Raw genomic sequence first — 25,654 nt, 5'->3', positions numbered from 1 at the left:
GTGGACAGGCGAGAACATTGTCTGTGTCATGAGACTGGAGGACTAGGTGTCTTTCACAGACTGCACTGACAGCTTGAGCCGGAACGTGTGTGAAAGGATCGGTACCGGGCAAGTGGTGTTGCACAAACTGACGGATCCGCTCTTGTTCCTTCAGGGAGACAAGGTCGTTTAACGGCTCGGGATGTGGATGTAAAGAAAAACTTGGTTGGTTTAACCATATTGTAAGGAGAAACTGTCTTTACTCAGTTTTATTGTTAAGGAGACTCAAAGGTTGTTTTTATCGATAAACTGCCGATAATATCTTAGTGTCTGTGTTTCAGTTCAATGAGGAAGCCAGTTTGACAATTAAAAGTTTTAATTCTTCAAATTAAACTAATGATTTTGAAATTGACAAACAGGAAATGACAATCAACATTGGCAATTTTGTGGGACAATCTTTAACAGTTGATATGCTGTTCTTGCTCAAATAGACCTTCTGGTGAATTTATGAAGATTGAGAATGTTGTGAGTTGTGAGAGTGATATGATGTGATTATGGATGCGTGTGGGTGCAAAGTGTGGTGAGATGAGGTGAGATGGATGCGTGTGTGCATCTGATTTTGCTTCAGGAAGAAACAGGTGTCTGAGTGAAAAGTGATGGTTTGAATAAACTTAGGTTTAGTTGGAAAAGATGCATCCAAACGCTAAACACCGTGTTCTGTCTCACCAAACTCTTGTGGACCCTCTTTCGGATCCGGGCCGTGGAGGATGTTGTGGTTCATCCAGATGACACTCAACGGCTGACAGGGAAGACGTAGGTGTCGAACGGAACCGGTCCAGAGTTGCCCTCGGTACACGTTGATGGTAAAGCGTTTTGTCGACGCGCTTTCTTAAGTTAATTCACTCAGAAATCAAAAGACTCGGCAATGAGTCTGCGTTAGAAGTCGCGATTCAGCTATTCTGCCTGGCTTGGCAGGAACAGCGTGAAAGGGGGGAAGAACGAGCCAACCGGCTCTGCCCCCCCTTTGGTTTTCAGGTCCACTCTCTTTCGTTGTCCAACACGAACTGAACTCATAAGACTGAAACTTACCAAAAACCTTTCTCTTCTCAAAGCAAACGTGTGCGTCATCAAATGTGTCTGGAGTTTACTGTGGGAAGATGTGTGTGGGTGTGTGTGAATGTTTGTGTGTGAAGGTCAGTAACAAACACTCAACATTATCTACTTAAGTGTGGATTCATTAATCCATTATAATTACCCCAAAGCATAAGAACCATTCATTTGATTAAACACATTTATAATGAGCAAAATGATAATGGTTACTTTAACAATAAAATCAAGAAAAAGAAGTTTAAACTTTATGTTTTGACTTGGTCTGGGTACAACTCATGGAAACACATCTTCTGGTAGACTGCAGGTGGCTGATGTTATGGTTTCCTCCCAGACTCGCTGGCGTTCAGGTCTTAATCTGTGGGTGAAAGTTCTCAATGACCCAGCTTTGACCCAGCTGAGTCCCACACCACCATTGTGACAGAAAACCCATATTTCCTCACGTTACAGACCCCCCTTTTTGTGACGACATGGTGGTCAAGCAGAGGCCACCTGACGACACAACCTCAATAACGTGATGTACTCGTGAAGGTAGACATCCCAGATGAAGGCAGGAACGATGAGGCGTCTCCACAGGTCTCGTGTAGAAGGGAGTATATCCTGCTCAGATGATTAAGGCCAAAACTGTTGCAATCATTGTAAAGTAATCCACTTAGGAAATCTTGAAAGCAGAGCTATGTCAATAGCAGTTAATTTCATCAGCAATAATGCCAAGGTATTCAAAGGATAAGCAGCTCGTGTGCCACACGGAGCTGGGCAGGTGATGTATGCCTCAGGCGTAATCCAAGTGAAGTCCAGCGCAGACCTCGACCCATCCCGAACCACGACCGAAGCCCCATGCGACAGGAAACCAGTTGAAGGAAGGTGAAGACGACCCCTCTGATGGGATGTAGTCCATACGAGCTCGGAGAAGGAGACAAAGTGAGACAGCCCACACGATAGATAGCATTTGATGCAAATCAAAGAAATCAATCAAAACCTATCTATGGGTACCTCTGGGAAAATGTGGATGCCTTTTGTGAATTATCTAAAGAAGAAATGTTCTGCACCCTGTTCTACATGTCATGTAAAAACGTGATGCAGAGAAAACACAAATAAAAGAAAGTAAATCCTAACTGATATGTGAGACTCAGCAGGCTGCACTAATTAAAAGCACATATATAAAAGAAATAATCATGAAAATGAAGGGCAAATCGGCTTGTGGCCCTTTAAGGGAAATAGTAACAAAATAAAATTAAATTTGTAATCAAATACAATCATGCTACACAAAGCACTAATAAAAAGATAGAGATGTAAATCAATTCTAAAAATGTAAATCAGTAGGTTAGTAATCCCTAAAAATGTGAGTTAGTAACAGGTGTCCTGGCTGGAGGCAGGCAACCTGAAAAAAAAATTCAAAGGATATCACATTTGTTAAAAATTCATCCCACAAACGAGAGAATTTGTAACGGTCCACCAGTTAGTGGAAAAGAATCCGGTCAGAATAGAGTTGGTCAGAATAGAGTTGTTCAGTATAGAGTTTCGAATCTGGTATTGCGGACCCACAGAGACACGAGTTTGGACGTATCTGTGGGAGCAGGCTCATAAGCGATTTGGTTATCAAACTGTTTGTATCTTGTGTTACGAACCCACAGGGAAACTTGTCTGAATTTACCTGAGGGTTCCGTCCGGAACTCGAGTGAAGCTGATGGTGTAATTGTTAGATCAGAACCTGATTTTACCTGCTCAAAGTTGGGCTGCAGCTTTACGGAGGCGACTTTGTTGTGATCAGAAATAGTAGTGAACTGGAAATGCGAAAATGATGCTCGCAAAGCAGGAGGAGGCTCCCCACCCCCCTTTTGTTGCTCAAACTTATGCCGTGTCTGTGAGACAGGAGAAGCATAACAAAGAACAGTTCTTAAGCTCTTAAAAGGCCTATTACCAAGAAGATGCACAGCGTCACCTGAATCGTGCTGAAAGAGTAGGTGTTCAGATGTCCAAAGACCTGGAGGTGTTGGACTTGGAGGTTCTGAAAAGGAGTGATCCAAGGATGGTTGTGTCACGGGTGTCAAAGCAAACCTAGCCATGTTTAGAATCAGATACAGACATGACACTATCGAAAGGAACATGTTCTGCCCTGAAAACTGAAGCCAAGAATACTTTATACCCAAGAATGATGGAGTTGCCCACACAGAATCAGAAAAACCCGGTTTAACCAGAGTAATTACAGACTGACTAGAACTCCGCCCCGTAGAAGGTGCAGCACCTAACTCCGGGTCGGAGGTCAATGTTGTCAGCTGAATTGGTGGAAGGTCAGTGTCGAGTTCTGCAATGACCCGCCCGCTCGGAGGAGGCGTTCCCCCGAACCGGTTGAAGTCCGCAACGGAAAACTCAGTGCCACTCGGCACCCCCCTTTTGTCAGCAGGGTTCCCGAGCAGAGCATCACTGCACTCACCTACTGCTCGCGGGCCGGGTGGCCATCCCGTGCCCGTGAGAGAGGTGATCGCAGCAACCACCGAGCCTCCTTCAATATCGCCACTGACCACTTGACTGCTGGAAACCGCAGGTTTTACTGCGCCGTCGTGGTCACCTGTAAGAGAAATCACAGGAAAGAGAGCACAGAGGCCAGAGACTAAGTCACACCCCTGTGAAAGGAGAAAAGAATTGGCCACCGTATTAGCAGAGGTCACAAACTGAAAAGTGACAAGGTCATTCACATAAAGGTCAAGATGTCCGGGCCCAAACCCCTTAAATGGCATGGTAGCTCCGTCCGGAGACCACAAGTGTTTCACGGTGGCTGACGTTTCCATCACGCCCCGATAAAGAAGCTGGCTTGTGCATGAGGCGGACTGACGAGTAAAGCAGACCTCTGACTGAAGCGGTGGGTCACAGCCTGAAGATTTCACACCCATGCTGGAGAGATGGTCAGCCTCTAACACGGATGACAGAGAAGAAGCATCAGGAACCAAAGGGTTAAGCACAACCTGTTTGTCAGAGAGGTTAACCATAGGCTCAAGAGATTTATTCAGCTTAAAAGCAGCAGAGAAAGTGTTGTTTATTTCAAACCTTGATATTGATGGTGGGTTTTTGACCCCCTGGAAGAAATAAAGGTAAAGAAAATGCGTTATGACTGTAAACAGCATGTTGCATGAATTCACGTCATGAATTGCAGACCAGAACCACCTCCGACCCAGTGCAGCTGGCACCGAACCGCTGCCACTAGTCCCCACCGTGCCCGACCGGCGGCACCCGCCTAATGCGGGCCCGTTCAGGCGGGCGGAGGGACCAGCGTGGCCCGGCCGGTAAACAGACTCCTGCGTCTTGGCATGTCCTGGAAGCAGAACGTCAGAGAACCTTACATCAGGTGTAACAGTGCAAGAAAGATTTTGTCGTGTCTCGTCCATCTCTCATTAAGTTCAGAGCAACTCGCGTTTTTACCTTCTGAGTCGACGTAAAACTCCGGGCAAATTCCTTAATCTATCTCACAATCAAGGACTGTCCGTAGCGTAACTTAACTTTATGACACAGGGTAAAACAAGGAATTGTTGATAGAGAAATGAATACACACAACTTCACAAGATGGAAGAAAAAGGCATGGATCCGAGCAACGGAGGCTGTGAAAGCCGACCCGTTCACCGGTCCAAAATAAAAATAAAAAATCAATAAACCCTACGCTGCCGAGAGTATCCAACCTTGAAAATAAAGACTAATGAAAAATGCTAAACAATTAAAATATTGGCCAACCACAGTTCATGTATATTAAAATGTAAAATTTCCAGCTAAATTAGAATAAATGACTAAAAATATCAATGAAAAAAGATTAATTTGTTAATAGACTACATAGAATTTTATTCAAAAAAAGAAAAAAAATCTCAGTGTGCCTTTAACAGAGCTTTAGAATTAGCTTATGTGTTCAATGAGTGGGTGACATTTTTTTTCAGTGTGGTGGTCTCTGGTAGGATTGAATACCTCGTAAATGGTTTTCAGGGGGAACAATTATACTGTTGCACCATTTCTCAGACCTAAAATTTTCTCACATCACAGCTGAGCTTTAGGCCCTGTCCACACGTAGCCGGGGATCTGCCAAAACGTAGATATTTTTCTACGTTTTGGCCTGTCATCCACACGAAAACTGAGTTTTTTTCACATGAAAACGGATCTTTTTAAAAACTCCGGCCAAAGTGAAGATCTGCGTTTTCTCCGTTTTGGGTGTCTGCGTGTGGACAGACAAAACCGGAGTTTTAAGGTCCCCAACGTCACTTTCCGCGACAAAAAATGCTGACATCACCTGTGCGACCTGTGTTTACACTAGCCGACAGCATGGACGCCCTCAGAGCTGCGCTCGCTTTATCAACTGTCCAAGCGCTTTTTGCTTGTTTGTTTTTGCAAGCGGAATTACTGCTCCTTGCGGAAGACCACAGACGAAGGATGAGGTTAAGAATGGGGGAAGTACTGCCGCCTACAGGTCTGGCATGTCCTTAACAACGTGTTTATCCGGGTACGTGTGGACAGAGTTTTTTTTTAAAAACGAGATGGTGTGGATACAAGTTTTTGGAGGGGCGGATATTCGTTTTTAAAAAAACCCGGCTACGTGTGGACTAGGCCTTAGACGGCGGGTTTTGGAGTCTTATTTTGTGGTATGTGGACATCTCGCCCCAGATTGGATAACAGCAATGCAACTCTACCACTGACTTGCAACATGGATATTTTATCTCTCAAAATACACTAGCCTGGAGGATCTTCTGCTGTGAGGTGTAGTTGCTAATGCTGACAGTTAGCTTGAACTAACCAAGACGTCCACTGCTGATTAACGGACGTTAAAACAACAACAGTCTTCCCTGTCATGAATCAAGATCGTCGAGTCCATGAATGCTAATTCACAGTGTGACATAGATCTGTGAGGATTTTCAAATACATGAGTTTCATCTATTTTCAATCAGAAGCTAATGCAGGAGAAAGGTGTAGGAGACTATTTTCATGTTCAGCCTGCATGAAAAACTCAGAGTGGTCAATTATAATTACAAAAAGGTAAAGAAAATATCTGGCTAAATTTCATACAGACCAAACTTGGAAAATACTTTTCACTTGTTTTGAGTTCTCATGTGATAACTCAAGTTACTACTGACAGTAAAACATTTACCACAAGTGTTAACTGGATATGGCTTCTCACCTAGCGATGGGTACCGAATTCGGTGCTTTTTAAGGTACCGACCGAATTCCATAGTACCGACTGAACACCGATTCACTAGCCTGGCAAGCCAGACTAAATAAATGTATTATTTAGTCTGGCCACGCTCCATTGACGGCTTTCGGTTGTGGGGCGGGTTCTACCGTTGTCTTTCAAATGATCTCCGCATTCCACTGGACAATGAATGTGACATACAGTACTCTTGTTTCACTCTGTTGCATCATCCCACCCACCAGGCATATAGAGTGCCCTGATTGGCCCACAAAGTAGATAAAGCTCTGTGATTTGTTCACTAAGCAGATAGAGCACTATGATTGGCCCACCATTATGGACCAATCACAGCTCTTTATGTGTTTGAAACCCCTCTAGAGAGCTGTGATTGGCTAGCCAGAGTCCTGGTAGGAGCTGCTGAGGTTCCAATGGAGCATGCCTAGACCAATCTTTGCAAAGCAAGAATTTGTTCTAGTTCACTAGGCTACCAATTCACATCATTTGAAACGGTGCCTCGTTTCGGTACCCGTCCTTCATAACGAGAACTTGCCTAGACAGCTGTGCATGTGCAAGAGCGTTATGTCGTCGCTCGCTGCGAGCCAGTTGTAAACAGAACAGCATGGTAGAAAGAACGCACGCTAAAGCTTGGGTCCACTTCACTAAATGTGATGGGTAACTGGGTGATGATGAAACCAGCGACAACGATTTAAGTGAGAAATCCTCATCTTAATCTGCTCCTGTAGGTAAATAAAATGTTTAAGAAAACGTTAGCTTGATATGTTAGCTTCCGTTCAACTAATGGTGGGTTCGCTTTCTCCTCAGAACTCCAATTTTCCGACTAAAAGGACATGACAACGCTCTAACGTTTGGCTTCACTTTACTAAATGCGACGGGTGATTGGGTGGAGATGAAACCAGCAACAATGATCCAAGTGTGAGGCATCATTGTTTAAATCTGCTCCAGCAGCTAAATAAACTGTTTAAGACACATATGTCAGAGTCAAGGCCCGCGGGCCAGATGCGGCCCGCGGAGCATTTTTATGTGGCCCGCGAGATAAATATCAAAAATATATTAAAACTGGCCCGCTGGCCGACTTTACCGCAAAGACTTCAACTCCCATGATGCTTTGCGTTGTCAGCGCGGAGCCGACGAAGCCCCCTCCTTTGTGTTTTTTCAGCGCCTGCTGCCGGTCTCTGCAGCTCCGCTGTCTCGGACAAACTACACTCCTCTCACTCAGCGCCGAGTTCACTCAGCTGTTTTCTGACGTTGAAGACCAGAAACGGAGGTTCTAGCCACTCAGTAATGTGTTCACGACTGAAAGAAAAAGTGTTCCAGCTAACTTCCAGACAGAGCCGATATAACTCCAGTGAACAGCGACACGCTCAAACCAGCATGACTCTGTGGCTGCAGTCGTTGTTTCCTCCACGACACACAACGCGGTCAAGCTGCTCAGACATGTTCATCAGCACAAATCTATGTGAGCACCTGTTGTCATCTAATGTTGTCATTATTATGATGAAGATGAACAAGACAACAGGATTCTTCTCCTCAGCTCAGATAAACCCCATGATGCAGGTATCTGGCTGGAACAGGTGAGCATCACAGTAAACCAGTGGAACAAACTGAGCTTTAAATATGTTGGTTTTATGCTTGTTTTCTGCTCCAAAACATGAAAGTTAACAGGTGAGATGTTGCATTTTCATTTAAGATAAAATTATTTTTATTTTGTTGTTGGCCCGTGAGAAAAGATTTAACCTACAGTAAACAGGAAGTGGAAAGGCTGCAGATAGATGAATAGAATAGAAAATCCCTTTATTGTTCCTCAGTGGGGAAAGCTAGATGTCACAGCAGCGATGACACTTTTTACAGGAGAAAAAAAGGAGAATAAAAAATAAGAAAAATGAATAAACAAGAAAACATAAATCCTGAATAGATTTTAAAAATGCTGATTATACCACAAGTAATGAATACCACTGATGCCTTTTATTTAAAACTGACTTGCTCGTGTGTCATTTGGTTATTCCACATTCAGAGTTAATGCAGAAATAAGTTTGTTTCCAAATTTAAAGGTTCAAAATTGCATATATGTTGATAAAGAAAATGTGCAAATTTGCCGTCACTTTTTCAAAAATATTAAGTTTGGCCCTCGACTCCGTCCCAGAGTTTCATTTCGGCCCCTTGTGAGTTTGAGTTTGACACCCCTGGTTTAAGATAACGTTAGCTTGATAAGTTAGCTTCCATTGCCACCATTGTTGTCAGCTAATGGTGCGTTCGCTTTCTCCTGGAAATTCTAACTTCCCAGTAGGAAAAATCAAATGAAAAAGGACGGCAAAAGGAATGAAGATACACAATAAATTTAGTTCACAGTTAAGATGTTTGCTTCAGTTTAATTATCAGCTTATAAAACTACAAGGTCGATGTTAAAATACAAACAGTTGAATGTTATTTATTGTGATATTTATCAAATATGGTTATATATTGAGAAAATATATATATTTAATTATAAAAGAATTAAAATATTAAACACTCAAAAGTATCTAAAATTGGTACAGTTAAGTACCGGTATCGATTCCTAGGTACAGGGAATTACTACAGAATCGATTCAAATGTCAAAGGTACCCATCCCTATTCTCACCTGTGTGAGTTCTCATGTGATAAGTCAAGCCACTACTGGCAGTAAAACATTTACCACAAGTTTTACATGGATATGGCTTCTCACCTGTGTGAGTTCTCATGTGTTTAGTCAAGATATTACTGGCAGTAAAACATTTACCACAAGTTTTACATGGATATGGCTTCTCACCTGTGTGAGTTCTCATGTGTTTAGTCAAGTCACCACTGGCAGTAAAACATTTACCACAAGTGTTACATGGATATGGCTTCTCACCTGTGTGAGTTCTCATGTGTTTAGTCAAGGTACTACTGGCAGTAAAACATTTACCACAAGTGTTACATGGATATGGCTTCTCACCTGTGTGAGTTCTCATGTGTTTAGTCAAGACACTACTGTTAGTAAAACATTTACCACAAGTGTTACATGGATATGGCTTCTCACCTGTGTGAGTTCTCATGTGATAAGTCAAGTTACTACTGACAGTAAAACATTTACCACAAGTTTTACATGGATATGGCTTCTCACCTGTGTGAGTTCTCATGTGTGTAGTCAAGTCACTATTGGCAGTAAAACATTTACCACAAGTGTTACATGGATATGGCTTCTCACCTGTGTGAGTTCTCATGTGTTTAGTCAAGGTACTACTGGCAGTAAAACATTTACCACAAGTGTTACATGGATATGGCTTCTCACCTGTGTGAGTTCTCATGTGTTTAGTCAAGACACTACTGGCAGTAAAACATTTACCACAAGTTTTACATGGATATGGCTTCTCACCTGTGTGAGATCTCATGTGTTTAGTCAAGATATTACTGGCAGTAAAACATTTACCACAAGTTTTACATGGATGTGGCTTCTCACCTGTGTGAGTTCTCATGTGATAAGTCAAGTTACTACTGACAGTAAAACATTTACCACAAGTGTTACATGGATATGGCTTCTCACCTGTGTGAGTTCTCATGTGTTTAGTCAAGGTATTACTGGCAGTAAAACATTTACCACAAGTGTTACATGGATATGGCTTCTCACCTGTATGAGTTCTCATGTGTTTAGTCAAGGTACTACTGGCAGTAAAACATTTACCACAAGTTTTACATGGATATGGCTTCTCACCAGTGTGAGTTCTCATGTGTGTAGTCAAGTCACTACTGGCAGTAAAACATTTACCACAAGTTTTACATGGATATGGCTTCTCACCTGTGTGAGTTCTCATGTGTTTAGTCAAGATATTACTGGCAGTAAAACATTTACCACAAGTTTTACATGGATGTGGCTTCTCACCTGTGTGAGTTCTCATGTGATAAGTCAAGTTACTACTGACAGTAAAACATTTACCACAAGTGTTACATGGATATGGCTTCTCACCTGTGTGAGTTCTCATGTGTTTAGTCAAGGTATTACTGGCAGTAAAACATTTACCACAAGTGTTACATGGATATGGCTTCTCACCTGTATGAGTTCTCATGTGTTTAGTCAAGGTACTACTGGCAGTAAAACATTTACCACAAGCGTTACATGGATATGGCTTCTCACCTGTGTGAATTCTCATGTGTAACGGAATCAAAGTGATGTAACTATCTAATGTTGTGTTTTAATACACTGTTAGTAGTTCACTTTTATAAACAGAAGAATAGGCTGTTTTTATCATCAGGGAGTTTAATTAAACACTCTGTATTGACTTTGAGACAAGAAAAGAGAGAGATATGGGATCGTTTGAGAATCTTTAATTTCTGAATTATAAATTCTAAACAATCTACCAGGACTACTCTGTGATGGATGAGAATGGATTCGGATGTTGTGTTGGTGCGTGTGTGTGAGTGTGTGTGTCTGGTTCAGATTCTCTAGGATGACGTAATCGAATCTGGTCGTCGTTGTTATGACTAGATATCACGAGGCTTATAAAGTGATGACATGAGCCGCTATTTTGCCGTGTACGTACCCAGTGGGGTCTCCCAAGTAGATCAGGAATTGCCAGGTCTGGAAACCTCGGATGTACGATGGAGCTGTCGGTGCAGCGATCACAACGTTTCAAAACCCGTCTGGAGGGTCGGCCCGGTACCGTTCAGCGGCGTCAGCAGGTGCTCTTATTTTGAAAGGACGTCGTCTGATTGTTAAACGACGAAAATCTCCCGTTTCACAGTTCTTAGTTTAAAGAAAACGCATCCGGCCAGGCTGCGCTTGTCTTTAGGATGATGGTGAATAGAACTGAAGTCAAGATGGAACTGACTTAAAATGGCGTTGCCTTGTTTTTATATCTCTGACTTGTTGATAAGTTTCAGTAAAGTAGATTGGACACTTGAAGTCAACACCAGATTCTCCTGCGGCAGCCGAAAGCTCTGATAGGTTGGAACAATGTGTCATGCGTTTCTATGGAGATGAGGATCAGTATGTCTGCACCGTAGTCCTGGTTTCATTAAACATAATTCATGACATATTTATTTCACAGATCATCCACTTGATTATTGTTGATCAACATCTGTTTTGCTTAATAATTTTAATCACAAATAAAGTACTTTGATTAAGTAAAGCTTCTTCTTCTCCTTCGGACTCTTCTCCTGGAATGTAAACAGTCTGAGGAACAACCCGACCTTGGTTTTTCCACACGGTGTTATTGTGCCCAGGGGCCAGCTGTATGGAGTTGAAAACCATGAACTTCATAACCTTACACATGTGACGACATAAAAAAGACTTTTGACTGAAATATTTTCCACAGAGCTTACAATAAAATGGCCTCTCACCTATGTGAGCCCTCTTGTGCTTTTTCAGTGTCTGAACATCTACATTGTCTCTGTGATCTTCGCTTTGCAGACGTCTTTTATTACGTGTCAATTCTTCATTGCTGTTTGATTCTGAGTTTTCTTTCTTGCATCCACCCTGATCTTGGTTCTCTGCTTCTGTAGAATTCTGACTCAAGGGTTGGTTCCTGTTGGATTCTGGAACATGGCAGTCTTTTTCGTTAGAAGGATAAGTCCCTACGAAGGTTACATGTTTTTGCTTAAAAAGGAACTGCCCTTCATGCTGATGGATATAGAGTTCTGGCTGGTCCTCTGTGATCAGTAGATCTTCTGGTTCCTCCTGGTCCAAACTGGAGGTTGACTCTTGGTCAGAGAGCTGCTGGTCAGTCAGAACCTCTTCTTTTTCCCAGATATGATGCTGTGGAAGTTCTGGACAGGTAAAAAGAAAAAGAAAAATGTTGAGTAATGTGGCAATTAAAAATGTTACAATGAAGGCAGGAAGTTCAGGGCTCTAGAATGGGATGATTCTGGTCACAAATGTGACTCCATTTCTCAATGGTGCACCTAAATATCTACACTCAGGTTGCACCAGACAAAGAGTTAGAGAGATGCTGGTCTGTCAGAACCTTCTACTGTGGAAGCTCTGGACAGGTTAAAGTAAAAGTGGAAAATGTTGAGTGACGTAACAATTACAAAAAGAATATATATATATATATATATATATATATGGAAAAAAATATATATATACCTCCTCCTTGAACCGCCACCTTATCGTGGTGGAGGAAATTGAGTGCCCTAATGATCCTAGGTTGTCTGTATGTTGTCTGGGGCACTTTGTGCCCCTGGTAGGGTCTCTCATGTCAAATAGGGTCTTAGGTGAAGAGTGAGACGCAGAACGGTTCAGAGGAATTTTCATGGATGTAAATTCAAATAGTCGGAGGACCCGACCCGGAGGGTTACCGGTAGGGCTGCACGACATTAGGAAAACCTGCGATATTCGATAACAGTGCTTAATACTGCGATATCGATATTACTCACGATAAATGAACAAATACTTAAGTATGCAGTGTTGATGTCATCTGGCATGTGACGTCTGCTCTGGGTTCAAAGCAAACAAAAACGAATGCATGAATTCCATTACAACAGAACATTTTTACTGAAAAAATATGCAGCTGCACCTGCTACTGTATTAGCAGGTGCAATAACAACAAACTGCATGCATGCAGTTTCTCAGTGACTTTAAAACATCACCTCCACCATAAAACTTTTTCTGATGCTCCAAATACAGAAAAACATCCCTTACCAGGGTTTTTTGAATAAATAAAAAAAAATCAGAAAATAAGTTTAAATGTTAAATAATAGTTAACATCACTTAAATGCAACAGCAAATTCTCTCATTGCTACTGAACATTTTCTCCACTTATGTGGTTATGATATAAGGCTGTTGCTGTAATTGGGAAGTGATCTGTGCTGGGCCAAACTAGGAGAAAATTAAGATCTTTTGAGGTAAAAACAATTGTCTACCTTTCAGAAGAGGAACTGGCAAAAAAAACTACATGGAAAATATGTGAAAACATTTGGTTTTAACCCCAAATTGAACAAGTTTACCTAGATCTTAAAAAGCAGCTCAGATGATGAAACTGCAACTATGATTCTGATAACAAGCTAACAAATTGAACTAGCTCCTCTTAAGATAACCGGCTAGCAGAGCTTCTGACTGACAGTTTATGTGCAGCGGCAAATCAACTATCCTAATTAACAAGGTTATAAAACCTCATAAATGAAAAATCACTTTGATGTGTGGGGGAACTTTTCCAGGCCCTCATTAGCAGGGTGGGACTGGGAGGAGAGTGCTGTAGCCTTTAAGCTGGAAGCTAACCGGAGCCTGGGGCTAACACTAGCGACATGAAGGTGGGTTGGTTCACCGGCACATGTCGGAGTCAGCCCGGTAAAAATGATTAACGACACCGAGCGGAGTCACGTTCACGTTTGAAAGCAGCGCTGAATCCAGAAACATCAGCACAAAGTGCGTTCGTTGCTCTGAGCCAGCATGACGAACAAGGGAACAGCGCCGCAAACTCTGTTCGGGTGTCGCTTTCCAAAAGGGTCTATGGAGGTGGTGGGCGTATTACGTGAACGGACCCATCTGATTGGCCGCATATCAGAAGGACTACATTTGATTGATCAAATAATATTTCCGCGTATAAAACTGAGCTGGTTTACAAAAAGTTGATGTATGACATGGATGGAAATGTTTGAATCAAACATTTATCGCTGTTTTTGTTGTGCTTTGCGATGGGCCTATCACACGTCCTGTTATTGCGATGACGATACATTTTCGATATATTGTGCATCCCTAGTTACCGGGGTCCCCACCCAGGAGCCAGGCCTGGGCTTGGGGTCCGTGAGCAAGCACCTGATGGCCGGGCTTTCGCCCATGGGGCCGGGCCGGGCCCAGCCCGAACCGGATACATGGGCTCATCCAACTGTGGACCCACCACCCGCAGGAGGAACATGAAGGGTCCGGTACAGTGTGGATCGGGTGGCAGACCGAGGCGGGAGCCTTGGCGGTCCAATCCCCGGACAAGGAAACTGGTTTTTGAGACATGGAACATCACCTCGCTGGCGGGGAAGGAGCAGGAGCTTGTGACAGAGGTTGAGCAGTAATGGCTAGATATAGTCGGACTCACCTCGACACATAGCATTGGCTCTGGAACCCAAGTCCTTGAGAGGGGGTGGACACTCTCCTTTGCTGGAGTTGCTCCGGGTGAGACGCGGAGGGCTGGGATTGGCTTTTTGTTAGCCCCAGTGTTACGTTCCCCGGTAGTTTGTGTGAAGTTTATGGTTGTGTTTTACTTTTCATGTCACACAACATGGATCCTCTGAGCCTCTGGGGACAAGGACTCTTTGACTCTGCCAAGGGCTGAGGAGTTCAGGACCAGCAGCCTTGTGTGAACTTTGCCCCAAATGACATCAATGGACAGCTCCGGAGCAGAAGCTGCAGCTGAGGCGGACTGGGACTGATTGCGGTTGCCACATGAGGAGGATAAAACGTCGTTGGAACCATTACACGAGGAGCAACTCCTACCCATGGGTTGACTCCACTCCACGCTCCCTTTTCTCTGTTAAATGGTTTAGTCTGCTAACATCTTGAGAAAGTGCTATCTTGAATGAGAGTAAATCTCTGTACTTTTCTGGTCCAAACTGTGGAGAGGATTTGTTTTAAACTTGGTGGAATTTCGGTTATTAGTTTTAGAATCTTAGTTGTTTTGTTGGTACCAGTTAAAGATAATTAGTGGGTAAAGAAATGCCAAATATTTTGTTTGTGTGTAATAATTCCTGGTCCCAGCTGGGCTTTTGTTTTTGTTTGTAAATCCTTGTAATTATAATTGAACACAAAGAAAGATAAATTATTATTTTACAACCCGTTTCATCCCCTAATTTTTCCCAATGCTTACCCAGTTGAATGGGCTGGGTTTTCTTAACTAGAGTCGAGAACTTAATAAAATGGGGGCTCGTTAGTCAGTAACTTTGGCTGGTGTTTTGCTGACTGTTGCGAGTTGGTACAGTCTCGCTCTCTTTTTTTTCTCGTTTTTTTTTCTCCGTTTTGTGAGCTTCCCTGGGTTGTGACTAATACTTTTTTTGTGTGTGTTTCTGTCATGTCTAGTTTTAATTTGGATGCCTTTCTGCAGGCTCCTTCCCGCGGACAGCTGGACGTGTGTCGTAAGCGAGATCTTTTGGAGGTAGCTGACTACTTCGGTCTCGCTGGTGCTCAGTTGATGCTGAAGATGGACCTGATGGAGAAGATTGCCTCTGTGTTGGAGGAGCATGGGCTGCTGTCTCCGTTGGCGGATTCTGCTGTTTTGCCTTTGCAGCCGGGTGGGGGCTGTGTGGACGGTGTGGTCGCGGGCAGCGCGGCTGCGGGAGCGACGGTGGAGCAGCTGACTCCTGACGGGGGTGCGGGTCGACAATCTCTTCCGTTGCCTCTCCCTGGCTCTGATCAGTCTTTTCCTGAGTCGAGATTTGGTTCTCCTGAACATGCCCGGCTGCAGCTGCGGTTGGCTCGTCTCAGACAAGAGGCTGAGGACAAACAGCGTGACAGAGAATACGAGTTTCGGAAACTGGAACTTGAAGCTGAAACGTCAATAAAACTTAAGCGACTGGAGCTGGAGATGCAGGCCCAGGCGCCGCGCCGATCGTGGAGCCCGTCAGCTGGCTTGACGGGTGAGACTGAGAAGCTGGACGTGGGGAAGTGCATGATGCTGATGCCACCGTTCCGTGAGGCCGAAGTGGACAGCTACTTCACCGCGTTTGAGCGCATCGCTGCGGCACTCAGTTGGCCGCGGGAAGTCTGGCCTCTCCTGCTGCAGTGCAAGTTAAGTGGCAAAGCACAAGAGGTTATGGCCTCATTATCGGTTCATGATTGTGCAAACTCTGATTGTGTAAAAGACGCTGTGTTGCATGCCTATGAATTGGTCCCCGAAGCATATCGCCAAAAGTTCAGATCTTTAAGAAAAAGGGATGGGGAGCAGACGTTTGTGGAGTTTTCTAGGGACAAAAGTCTATTATTTGATAAATGGGTGATGTCGTCAAAGGTAACAAACTTTGCTGAATTAAGAGAACTCGTTTTGCTTGAGGAGTTCAAGCGGTGTCTTCCTGAGAAAACTGTTTTATACCTAAATGAACAAAAAGTGTCTGCCTTGTCAGCTGCTGCTGTTTTAGCAGACGAGTTTATGCTTACACATCGGGTAAAATTGGAACACAAGGCAAAACCCGAAAGGCACTATGAGGGTAGACCGCGATTATCTGACGTGAAAGACGGGAAAAATCCAGTGAAGTGTTTTTTCTGTCATAAACCGGGTCACATTGTGAAGGATTGTTTGATTTTGAAGCGACGGAGAGAAAAATCTGAAAATGAAGTGGCGTTTGTTTCGGAGACCACGACGGAACATAAGGTCAGAAAACTGTACGACGGTTTTGAACCATTTATTTTTGAGGGCTCAGTAACCCTGGGGGGGAGTGAGTTGGACGCTGTCCCGGTTAAGATTCTGAGGGACACTGGAGCGTCTCAGACACTCATTTTGGATACTTTGCTTCCTTTTGATGATACCAGTTTTACGGATGTCTCAGCGCTATTAAGAGGTCTGACTTCGGAAGTGATCTCATGTCCGTTACATTCAGTAAATTTGAGAAGTGATCTTGTGTCGGGAAGATTCAAAATGGCAGTGTGCAAAACTCTGCCCATTTCGGGAGTTCATATTCTGTTGGGGAACGACATTGCAGGTGGCGCTGTTGTTCCTACACCGCAAGTGGTTGAAAAGCCTAAAATTTACCTTGTGTGGTATCCCCCCCAGGTATTTCTCCTTCCTGTGTAGTTACAAGGTCCTGTACAAAAAGGGATGTTGAAGACTTGTTAGATATTTCTATGCTGTTTGGGGAACCAGAACCTAAACCAGTGTCACATGACGCGCCAACAGGTTTGGAACCTGAGAAAGGATTTGGTTCAGTAAATTTGTTGGATCAGAGAAGAATTCCTCGCTCTACTTTAGTGGCTGAGCAGAAGGATGACAAAACTTTAGAAAAGTGTTTCGCTGCTGTGAAGAATGGGGCTGAGAAATCTTCTGGGTTTTATTTGGAGGATGATCTCTTAATGAGGCGTTGGAAAAATCCTTTAGAAAATAAGGCTCCATGGGGTGTTGTGCAACAGATTGTGGTACCTCAGTGTTTTAGGCACCAGATAATAGCCTTAGCACATGAGAGCAGATGGTAGGGTCATCTAGGCATCAGGAAAACGTACCTGGCGGTCCTAGATCATTTCTTTTGGCCTGGAATGAAGAAACAGATCGCGTGTTTCTGTAAAGGGTGTCATGTTTGTCAGATGGTAGGGAAACCTAACCAGCCCATTAAACCTATCCCCTTGTTTCCGATTCCTGTGATAGGAAATCCGTTTGACCATATCATTGTAGATTGTGTTGGTCCTTTGCCCCGCACAAAGACAGGAAAAAGGTATTTGTTGACGGTCATGTGCAGTGCTACTCGATTTCCTGAGGCGATACCGTTGTCATCCATCACATCTAAGTCAGTTGTTAAAGCTTTATCCACCTTCTTCTCACTCTTTGGCTTACCCAGGGTGTTATAAACAGACCAGGGTTCTAACTTTAAGTCAGAACTGTTCAAACAGGTTGCTAAAACATTGGGAATACAACATGTAACGTCTTCTCCTTACCACCCGGAGTCACAAGGAGCACTAGAGCGCTGGCACCAAACATTTAAGTCCATGCTTAAAAAGTACTGTTATAGTACAGCTCGTCAGTGGGATGAGGGTGTACCATTTCTGCTATTTGCCACTAGAGAAGCGTCACAAGAGTCTCTAGGTTATAGTCCTGCACAACTAGTGTTCGGTCACGCCCCTAGAGGGCCACTGCAGGCACTAAAGGAGAGTTTTTTGGAAACGCAGAGTTCAAAGAAAATGAACGTGAACAAATATGTGAAAATGTTCAGAAGTCGTTTGCAGGCAGCGAATAAAGTGGCACGTGAACATTTGAGAGAGGCACAAACTAAAATGAAAATTACTTTTGACAAGAACGCTAAACCACACAAATTTCTCCCAGGAGACAAAGTGCTAATGTTAACTCCTACAGCAGGGGATTCGTTAACGGCACATTTTCAGGGACCGTTTGAGGTCAGTCACAAGGTCAGCGAACACACGTATGCCATCAAAACACCGAACCGTAGGAGAGTGACTCAAGTTTGTCACGGTAATTTATTAAAATCTTATGTTTCTCACACTACAGATGAAGAGATGCCCAGTGATGTCCCAGTATGCGCAGCTGGATTCATCACACCAACTGAAAAACAGGAAGATCTGCTGACTAATACCTTGAGTGCCGTGAGTCCTCGACTGAAAAATTCTGAGGCTTTGCTGAGGCTAGATGAGCAGCTATCACATTTACAGAGTGATCACAAGGATGACGTTTACGGTCTTATTAATGCTCATTTATGCTTGTTTGCAGATATCCCTACTGTTACTAACGTGTGCCAGCACGACGTCGTTTTGATCAGTGATAAGCCAATTAAACAACATCCAAACAGAGCGAGTCCCGAAAAACGTGCTTTGATGAAGCAGGAGACAGACTATTTGCTACAAAATGGTCTAGCTATACCCAGCTATGGTCCCTGGAGTTCTCCGTGCTTGGTTGAGAAAAAACCTGATGGCTCACCACGATTTATAACAGATTTCAGAAAAGTGAATGCAATAACAGTTCCAGATTCATATCCATTACCACGCATTGACGACTGCATTGACAGAGTTGGGATGTCTGATTTTATAACAAAAATTGACTTGTTGAAAGGTTACTGGCAAGTGCCCTTAACGGCTGCAGCGTCTGAAATTTCAGCTTTTGTCACCCCTGATGCTTTTCTTCAATACACAGTTATGCCATTTGGCATGAGAAATGCACCCGCGACGTTCCAAAGGCTGATAAATAAAGTTACTGCAGGCCTGACGAACTGTAGTGCCTATCTTGATGATATTGTTGTTCATACATCATCATGGAAAGAGCACATTGCCACCTTAACTGAGTTGTTTAAACGTTTGGCGGCTGCACGGTTAACAGTAAATCTTGCAAAGTGTGAGTTTGTAAAGGCTACTGTGTCATATTTAGGCAAGCAGGTTGGACATGGCTGTGTCCGAATGCTGAAGGACAAAGTGAGAAGCATCTCAGATTTCCCAGTCCCTAAGACCAGAAGGGAGCTAAGACGTTTTCTAGGAGTAGTGGGTTATTACCGTTGCTTTTGTCAGAACTTTGCTACAGTGGTACATCCTCTGACTAACCTATTGAGCCCAAAGGTGCCTTTCAGATGGAGCGAAGCTACCCAATCAGCATTTGCATCATGCAAACTTCTTCTGACCAGTGCACCTGTTTTGAAGGCTCCTAATTTGGCTAAACCATTTGCTGTTGAAGTTGATGCGAGTCAGGTAGGTGCAGGTGCAGTATTGCTCCAGAATGATGAGGATGGTGTGGTTCACCCAGTTGCGTATTTTTCTAAAAAGTTTACTTCTTGCCAGTCTCTGTATTCTACGATTGAGAAGGAAACTCTGGCACTGCTCATGGCCCTCCAAGGCGTCGGTGGTGAACCTTTAACGGTCTATACCGACCATAATCCATTGACTTTTCTGTCAAGGATGTTTAATCAGAACCAAAGGTTAATGCGTTGGGCTCTGCTGTTGCAAGAGTATCATTTGGATATCAGACATAAGAGAGGTTCTGAAAATGTTATTGCAGACTGTCTGTCTCGCATATCTGCCTGTGAATGAAAGATGAGGGAAGGTCGATGTTACTGAAGTTTGTTGGATGACAACAAACTTGTGTGAGGGGGGGTGGTGTTACGTTCCCCGGTAGTTTGTGTGAAGTTTCTGGTTGTGTTTTACTTTTCATGTCACACAACATGGATCCTCTGAGCCTCTGGGGACAAGGACTCTTTGACTCTGCCAAGGGCTGCGGAGTTCAGGACCAGCAGCCTTGTGTGAACTTTGCCCCAAATGACATCAACGGACAGCTCCGGAGCAGAAGCTGCAGCTGAGGCGGATTGGGACTGATTGCGGTTGCCACATGAGGAGGATAAAACGTCGTTGGAACCCTTACACGAGGAGCAACTCCTACCCATAGGTTGACTCAACTCCACGCTCCCTTTTCTCTGTTAAATGGTTTAGTCTGCTAACATCTTGAGAAAGTGCTATCTTAAATGAGAGTAAATCTCTGTACTTTTCTGGTCTAAACTGTGGAGAGGATTTGTTTTAAACTTGGTGGTATTTTGGTTATTAGCTTTAGAATCTTAGTTGTTTTGTTGGTACCAGTTAAAGATAATTTGTGGGTAAAGAAATGCCAAATATTTTGTTTGTTTTGTGTGTAATAATTCCTGGTCCCAGCTGGGCTTTTGTTTTTGTTTGTAAATCCTTGTAATTATAATTGAACACAAAGAAAGATTATTATTTTACAACCCGTTTCATTCCCAAATTTTTCCCAATGCTTACCCAGTTGAATGGGCTGGGTTTTCTTATCTAGAGTCGAGAACGTAATACCCAGGTCTCTCTGCCTGTGTGTTGGGGTTTACCCCGGGGAAGAGAGGGTAGCTTCCCAGCGCCTTTGGGTTGGAGAACGGGTCCTGACTGTTGTTTGTGCTTATGGGCCAAATATCAGATCAGAGTACCCACCCTTTTTGGAGTCCCTGGGACAAGTACTAGATAGTACTCCATCAGGGGACTCCATTGTCCTGCTGGGGGACCATTTCAACGCTCAGCTTGACCTGGAGGGGTGTGATTGGGAGGAACGGCCCACCTGATCTGAACTCGAGAGGTCGTTTGTTATTGGACTTCTGCGCAAGCCGCAGTTTGGCCATAACGAACACCATGTTCGAACATAAGGATGCCCATCGGTACACTTGGTACCAGGGCAGCCTAGGTCGCAGGTCGATGATAAACATTGTAGTCGTATTCTCTGACCTGCGGCCATATGTTTTTGACACCTGAGTGAAGAGAGGAGCGGAGCTGTCAACTGATAACCACCTGGTGGTGAGTTGGATCAGATGGCAGGGGAAGATGCCGCTTAGACCTGGCAGACCCAAATGCATAGTGAGGGTCTGCTGGGAACGCCTGGCAGAAGAACCTGTCAAGATGGGTCTTCAACTCCCATCTCCAGCAGAGCTTTGACCGCGTCCCGAAAGCAGTGCGGGACATTGACTCCAAGTGGGCCTTGTTCCACTCTGCGATTGTTGAGGCGGCTGTTGCTAGCTGTGGTCACAATGTGACTGGTGCCATTCGTGGTGGCAACCCCCAAACCTGCTGCTGGACACCAGAGTTTCGGGTAGCCGTCAGGCTGAAGGAGGCCTACAGGGCGTGGCTGGTCTGTGGGTCCCCGGAGGCAGCAGACAGGTACCGGATAGTCAAGCAAGGTGCAGCAGTGGCAGTTGCCGAGGCAAAATCTCAGGCGTGGGAGGAGTTTGGTTAGGCCATGGAGAAAGACTATCGATCGGCTCCAAAGAGGTTCTGGCAAACTGTCCGGCGCCACAGGAGAGGAAGGCAGCAATTTGCTCACACTGTTTACAGTGGGGATGGGGAGCTGCTGACGTACACTGGGGCTATAGTCGGACAGTGGAAGGAATACTTTGAGGAGCTCCTCAATCCCACCTACGCACATTCCGAGGAGGAACCAGAGCTGGGAGACCTGGGGATGGACTGTCCAATCTCGAGGGCAGAAGTTGCTGAGGTAGTCAAACAACTACACAGCGGCGGAGCCCCGGGGGCAGATGAGATTCTTCCTGGGTCTCTCAAGGCTATGGATGTTGTAGGGCTGTCGTGGTTGACAGGTCTCTGCAACATTGCATGGTCATCGGGGGCAGTTCCTGTGGAGTGGCAGACAGGGGTGGTGGTCCCCATCTTTAAGAAGGGTGACCTGAGGGTGTGTTCCAAATATAGGGGGATCACACTCCTCAGCCTCCCTGGAAAGGTCTACTCCAAGGTACTGGAGAGGACGGTCCGATCGATAGTTGAATCTCAGATTGAGGAGCAATGTGGCTCTCGTCCTGGCCGTGAAAATGTGGAACAGCTTTATACCCTTGCAAGGGTGATGGAGGGGGCATGGGAGTTTGCCCAACCAATCCACATGTGTTTTGTGGATTTGGAGAAGGCTTATGACCGTGTCCCCAGGGGCACCCTGTGGGGGATGCTCCAGGAGTATGGGGTGGGTGGCTTTCCGTTAAGGGCCATTCAGTCCCTTTACCAGAGGAGCGTGAGTTTGGTCCGCATAGCCGGTGTTACAGACCCTGTCTGTTTTGTGGCCACAAGATGGCCTCAGAGCTCCTACCTGTTCTCCTGGCTCTAGCTGAGCCAGGTGTCGCTAATCTCTCAATCAGGGAGCTTCCTATAAAAGGCAGCTCCCTCTGTCATTCGAGGAGGGAAGCTTAGAAGAGGCCTAGTGTTAGAGCGAGTGTTCCTCTTTTTCCCTCCTAGAAACCCAGACGTTAAAGTCTTGGTTGTGATTACCTGTGTGGTATTGAGTGAGTTCAGCTCACCCTTTTGGTGGAGCTTTTTGTGTTCATCTAATTCCTTTCGTTTTCCCGGATTAGTACCGGCGTTTTTGTGTTTATTGATATTATTGTTATTTACCCAGTATTGGATGATCCTTGTGTTTAGTGTTATTGTTAATTCCTCACTGTTGGACGTCCTTTTGGTTTTGTATCATTTTAGTCTTTGCCTGCATAAAGCAGTGATTTTTAGTTAATAAACTCCTTTAAGAGAGTAAATCTTGGTTTGTCCGGTAATTCACATATCTTTCTTTACGCCCTCAATAACATTATCTCCTAGACGAGCTGGGGGCCGTAAAAGAGTGGGGGCTCGTCTGGGATTTTTTGTCATTTTTGTACATTTATACCCGGTTTTACATCTATTTGTGTTTTCTGGACTAACCTTGTTTTCCACTCTTGGAGGTGGAGCGGACGTCACCATGGCAACCTTTGACTTGCGGGCTTTTGTGGAGGCTCCCTCGTCCCGGCTGCTGGAGCGTTGCAGAAAAGTCAACCTGCGGGAAGTAGCTGCCCACTTCGATCTGGTTGTCCCGAAATCGCTCACGAAAGACGCTCTACGGAAGTTCGTTGTGGACTATTTGGAGGCCCAAGAGATCCTTCCGCCTCCTTCCGAGACCGACTCCTGCCCTTCATCGCCTCCGGTGACTCCAGAAAAAGAGGTCAAACCAGAAGAATCCTCTTCCCGCTCACCGTCACCAGATCAGAGTCCTCCAACTTCACCACTCAGTGGAGCTCGCCTGAAGCTCCGGCTCGCTCGCCTGCGCATTGAGGCGGATGAACGTGCTCTCGAACGGCGATTACGCCATGAGTTGGACTTAAAAAGACTGGACGCTGAAACCCAGCTTAAAATGCTCGAGATCAAGCTACGGAATAAGAAGCCCGTTCTTGACGCGGCTTGGATTTCCTCCCAGGAACCTGATGACTCGACTGCCTCCCATACGGGGGTTCGCCCAGATCCAGTGACACCCGCCCATTCGCCGTTGCGAACAACACCCGTTGATGTCAGTAAATGCATCACGCTGCCCCAGTTCCGGGAGACGGAAGTGGACAGCTACTTCCTCGCATTTGAGCGGATCGCTGCAACGCTGCAGTGGCCTCGCGAGGTCTGGCCTCTCCTCTTGACTTGCAAGTTAACAGGTAAGGCCCTTCAGGTGGTATCCGCTCTGTCTCCAACAGATGGTGCTAATTACAACAAGGTAAAGTCAGCCGTACTCACAGCTTATGAACTTGTTCCTGAAGCCGACAGGCAACAGTTCAGATTTGAAAAACCACAGGTAAATCAGTCGTAAGTTGAGTATGCTCACTTAAAGTCTGTGTTCTTTGAAAAATGGTGCTCTGCTTCTCATATTTCCTCATTGGCTGATCTGAAGGAGCTCATTCTAATAGAAGAGTTCAAACGACATCTTCCTGAAAAGCTGGTCCACTATTTAAATGAGCAGAAGGTGATTTCCTTCTCTAAGGCTGCTCTCCTCGCCAATGAATTCTCCCTCACACACCGGGTCCGAGAGATTCGTACTGACGCAAACCTTGCAATCAGACCCCGTGTAAGAATATCTCCAAATTCTAATCCTGAAAAACCTGAGTGTTTTTACTGCCATAAACGTGGCCACGTCATCCGTGATTGTTATTCTTTGAAACTGAAATAGCTTGTTGTGAGAAAACTAACGCTGAAAAGCCAAATCCCTGCTATAAGCCATTCCTTTCAGAGGGTTTTGTCTCTCTTCTGGGTTCTGAAGCCAACACCAAAGTTGTTATCTTGAGAGATACAGGAGCTTCCCTAACTTTAATAAAAAGAAGCTTGTTACCGTTTTCTGAAAATAGCCAAGCCGGCTACTCTGTGTTGCTACAAGGTATCGAGATGGGAGCCATCTCGGCCGAAATGTACAACATTAAACTGTCCTGCCTCTTAGTCTCGGGTGATTTTCTGGTTGGTGTGTTAGACGAACTCCCTACAAAGGGAGTTGAATTAATTTTAGGGAACGATGCTGCTGGAGGTTTGGTCGTACCTCTGCCTGAACTCATTTTAGAACCCGAAGTTCATGATAGTGGAGGCCTTCTGCCTGCTTGTGTGCTAACTAGAGCGCAAGCTAAAAAGGATCCGGAGATAACCCTCCGTGATTCTGTGTTGCATTCTTTCCTGTCAGATGGAAGCTCAGTTGCAGATGCTGCTACTGTTATGAAGCCCCCGGTTTCTGTGAACTTCCCTCTAAGCTATGATCAGGGTCCGAAATTAACACTCGCCACTCACCAAATGCGAGTAAATTGCTCCATTTGGCGAGTAAATTTTTGAGCTCTACCTGCCACCTGGCGAGTAAATGTTTGCACCAAATTAGTTATGTTTATCAGTCATCTTCCACGGATTTCTGATACTCCTCCCGCCTGCATGCAGCGTACACAAACGTACGCGAAACGTGAACGCCGCATCCAACGTCATTTCCACCTATCCCATTCAATCAGTTTATCAAGTTAGCAGTTAGCTTCGTGTTAAAACTAGCAGTGAAATGTGGCGGTTTTTAACTGGAGTCAGCCAGCCTTCCAAAAGAAAACTCGTCGAACTGGAAGAAAAACCACCAGGACCAGTGGCAACCAGAAGATTTTGTGAAAAGTGGCGAAATGGAGACGGCGGAGTCGTGAGACACTGGCTACATTTTGATGGCCACGTAGCGTTGCTGCCTTTCACAGACAACTGTCCCTCGGCATTCTTCAAATATCCAAAAAAATGCCCGTACTTCCGACTTTGTCTTCTTTGAGGGATAATAAATGTCCTAAGTGCTGCCGTCTCCTCCTGCCATTATTTCAGCTTTAGCTTAAAGAAAGTTTTGGTCGTAAACAACAAAGTGCGCATGTGCCGCCGGCAACTTCCAACAGATGATACGGTGGCTGGTAAGGGTCACCGCGCCTACACCGCAGCTACGGTAATCCACCGAGATATTTTTTTTAAACAAGACTGTTATTATTATTGTCAACTTTTTTTTACCA

The 25,654-nt window shown here is 44.7% G+C and overlaps 3 protein-coding genes across 3 annotated transcripts in view; all 3 read right to left on the bottom strand.

Annotated features, from left to right (window-relative positions):
- Positions 1-337: 337 nt before the first annotated feature.
- On the bottom strand, positions 338-6,960 carry LOC129163041 (uncharacterized). Its single transcript, XM_070546161.1, has 2 exons — positions 3,521-6,960; positions 338-3,094 (listed from the first exon to the last, which is right to left on the bottom strand). Exons 1-2 carry the CDS (start codon positions 4,467-4,469, stop codon positions 2,595-2,597), a joined length of 1,449 nt encoding a protein of 482 aa, XP_070402262.1. The 5' UTR covers positions 4,470-6,960; the 3' UTR covers positions 338-2,594.
- A 782-nt stretch (positions 6,961-7,742) lies between these two features.
- LOC139061515 (zinc finger protein 420-like) lies at positions 7,743-10,430 on the bottom strand. Its single transcript, XM_070546142.1, has one exon. It carries the CDS (start codon positions 10,405-10,407, stop codon positions 8,854-8,856), a length of 1,554 nt encoding a protein of 517 aa, XP_070402243.1. The 5' UTR covers positions 10,408-10,430; the 3' UTR covers positions 7,743-8,853.
- A 137-nt stretch (positions 10,431-10,567) lies between these two features.
- The window catches only part of LOC129163044 (zinc finger protein 586-like), a 35,504-nt gene continuing 20,417 nt past the window's right edge, over positions 10,568-25,654 (bottom strand). Inside the window, exon 3 of the mRNA XM_054739981.2 lies at positions 10,568-12,022. Within this exon, the coding sequence (XP_054595956.2) occupies positions 11,328-12,022 (695 nt within the window). The 3' untranslated portion in view covers positions 10,568-11,327. The remainder of the gene's footprint in view (positions 12,023-25,654) is intronic.

This window comes from Nothobranchius furzeri, chromosome 2 (genome assembly GCF_043380555.1).
Source record: "Nothobranchius furzeri strain GRZ-AD chromosome 2, NfurGRZ-RIMD1, whole genome shotgun sequence".
NCBI lineage: Eukaryota > Metazoa > Chordata > Actinopteri > Cyprinodontiformes > Nothobranchiidae > Nothobranchius > Nothobranchius furzeri.
This window is presented reverse-complemented; position numbering and strand designations above follow the sequence as displayed.

Bases quoted from the DNA above. Each gene is read 5' to 3' on its own strand.
- LOC129163041 (XM_070546161.1), bottom strand. From the start codon at position 4,469: ATGGACGAGACACGACAAAATCTTTCTTGCACTGTTACACCTGATGTA. The intron at 3,095-3,520 runs GTGAGTGCAGTG...ACTCCTTTTCAG, and splicing joins ACCCGGCCCGCGAGCAGTAG to AACCTCCAAGTCCAACACCT.
- LOC139061515 (XM_070546142.1), bottom strand. From the start codon at position 10,407: ATGAGAATTCACACAGGTGAGAAGCCATATCCATGTAACGCTTGTGGT.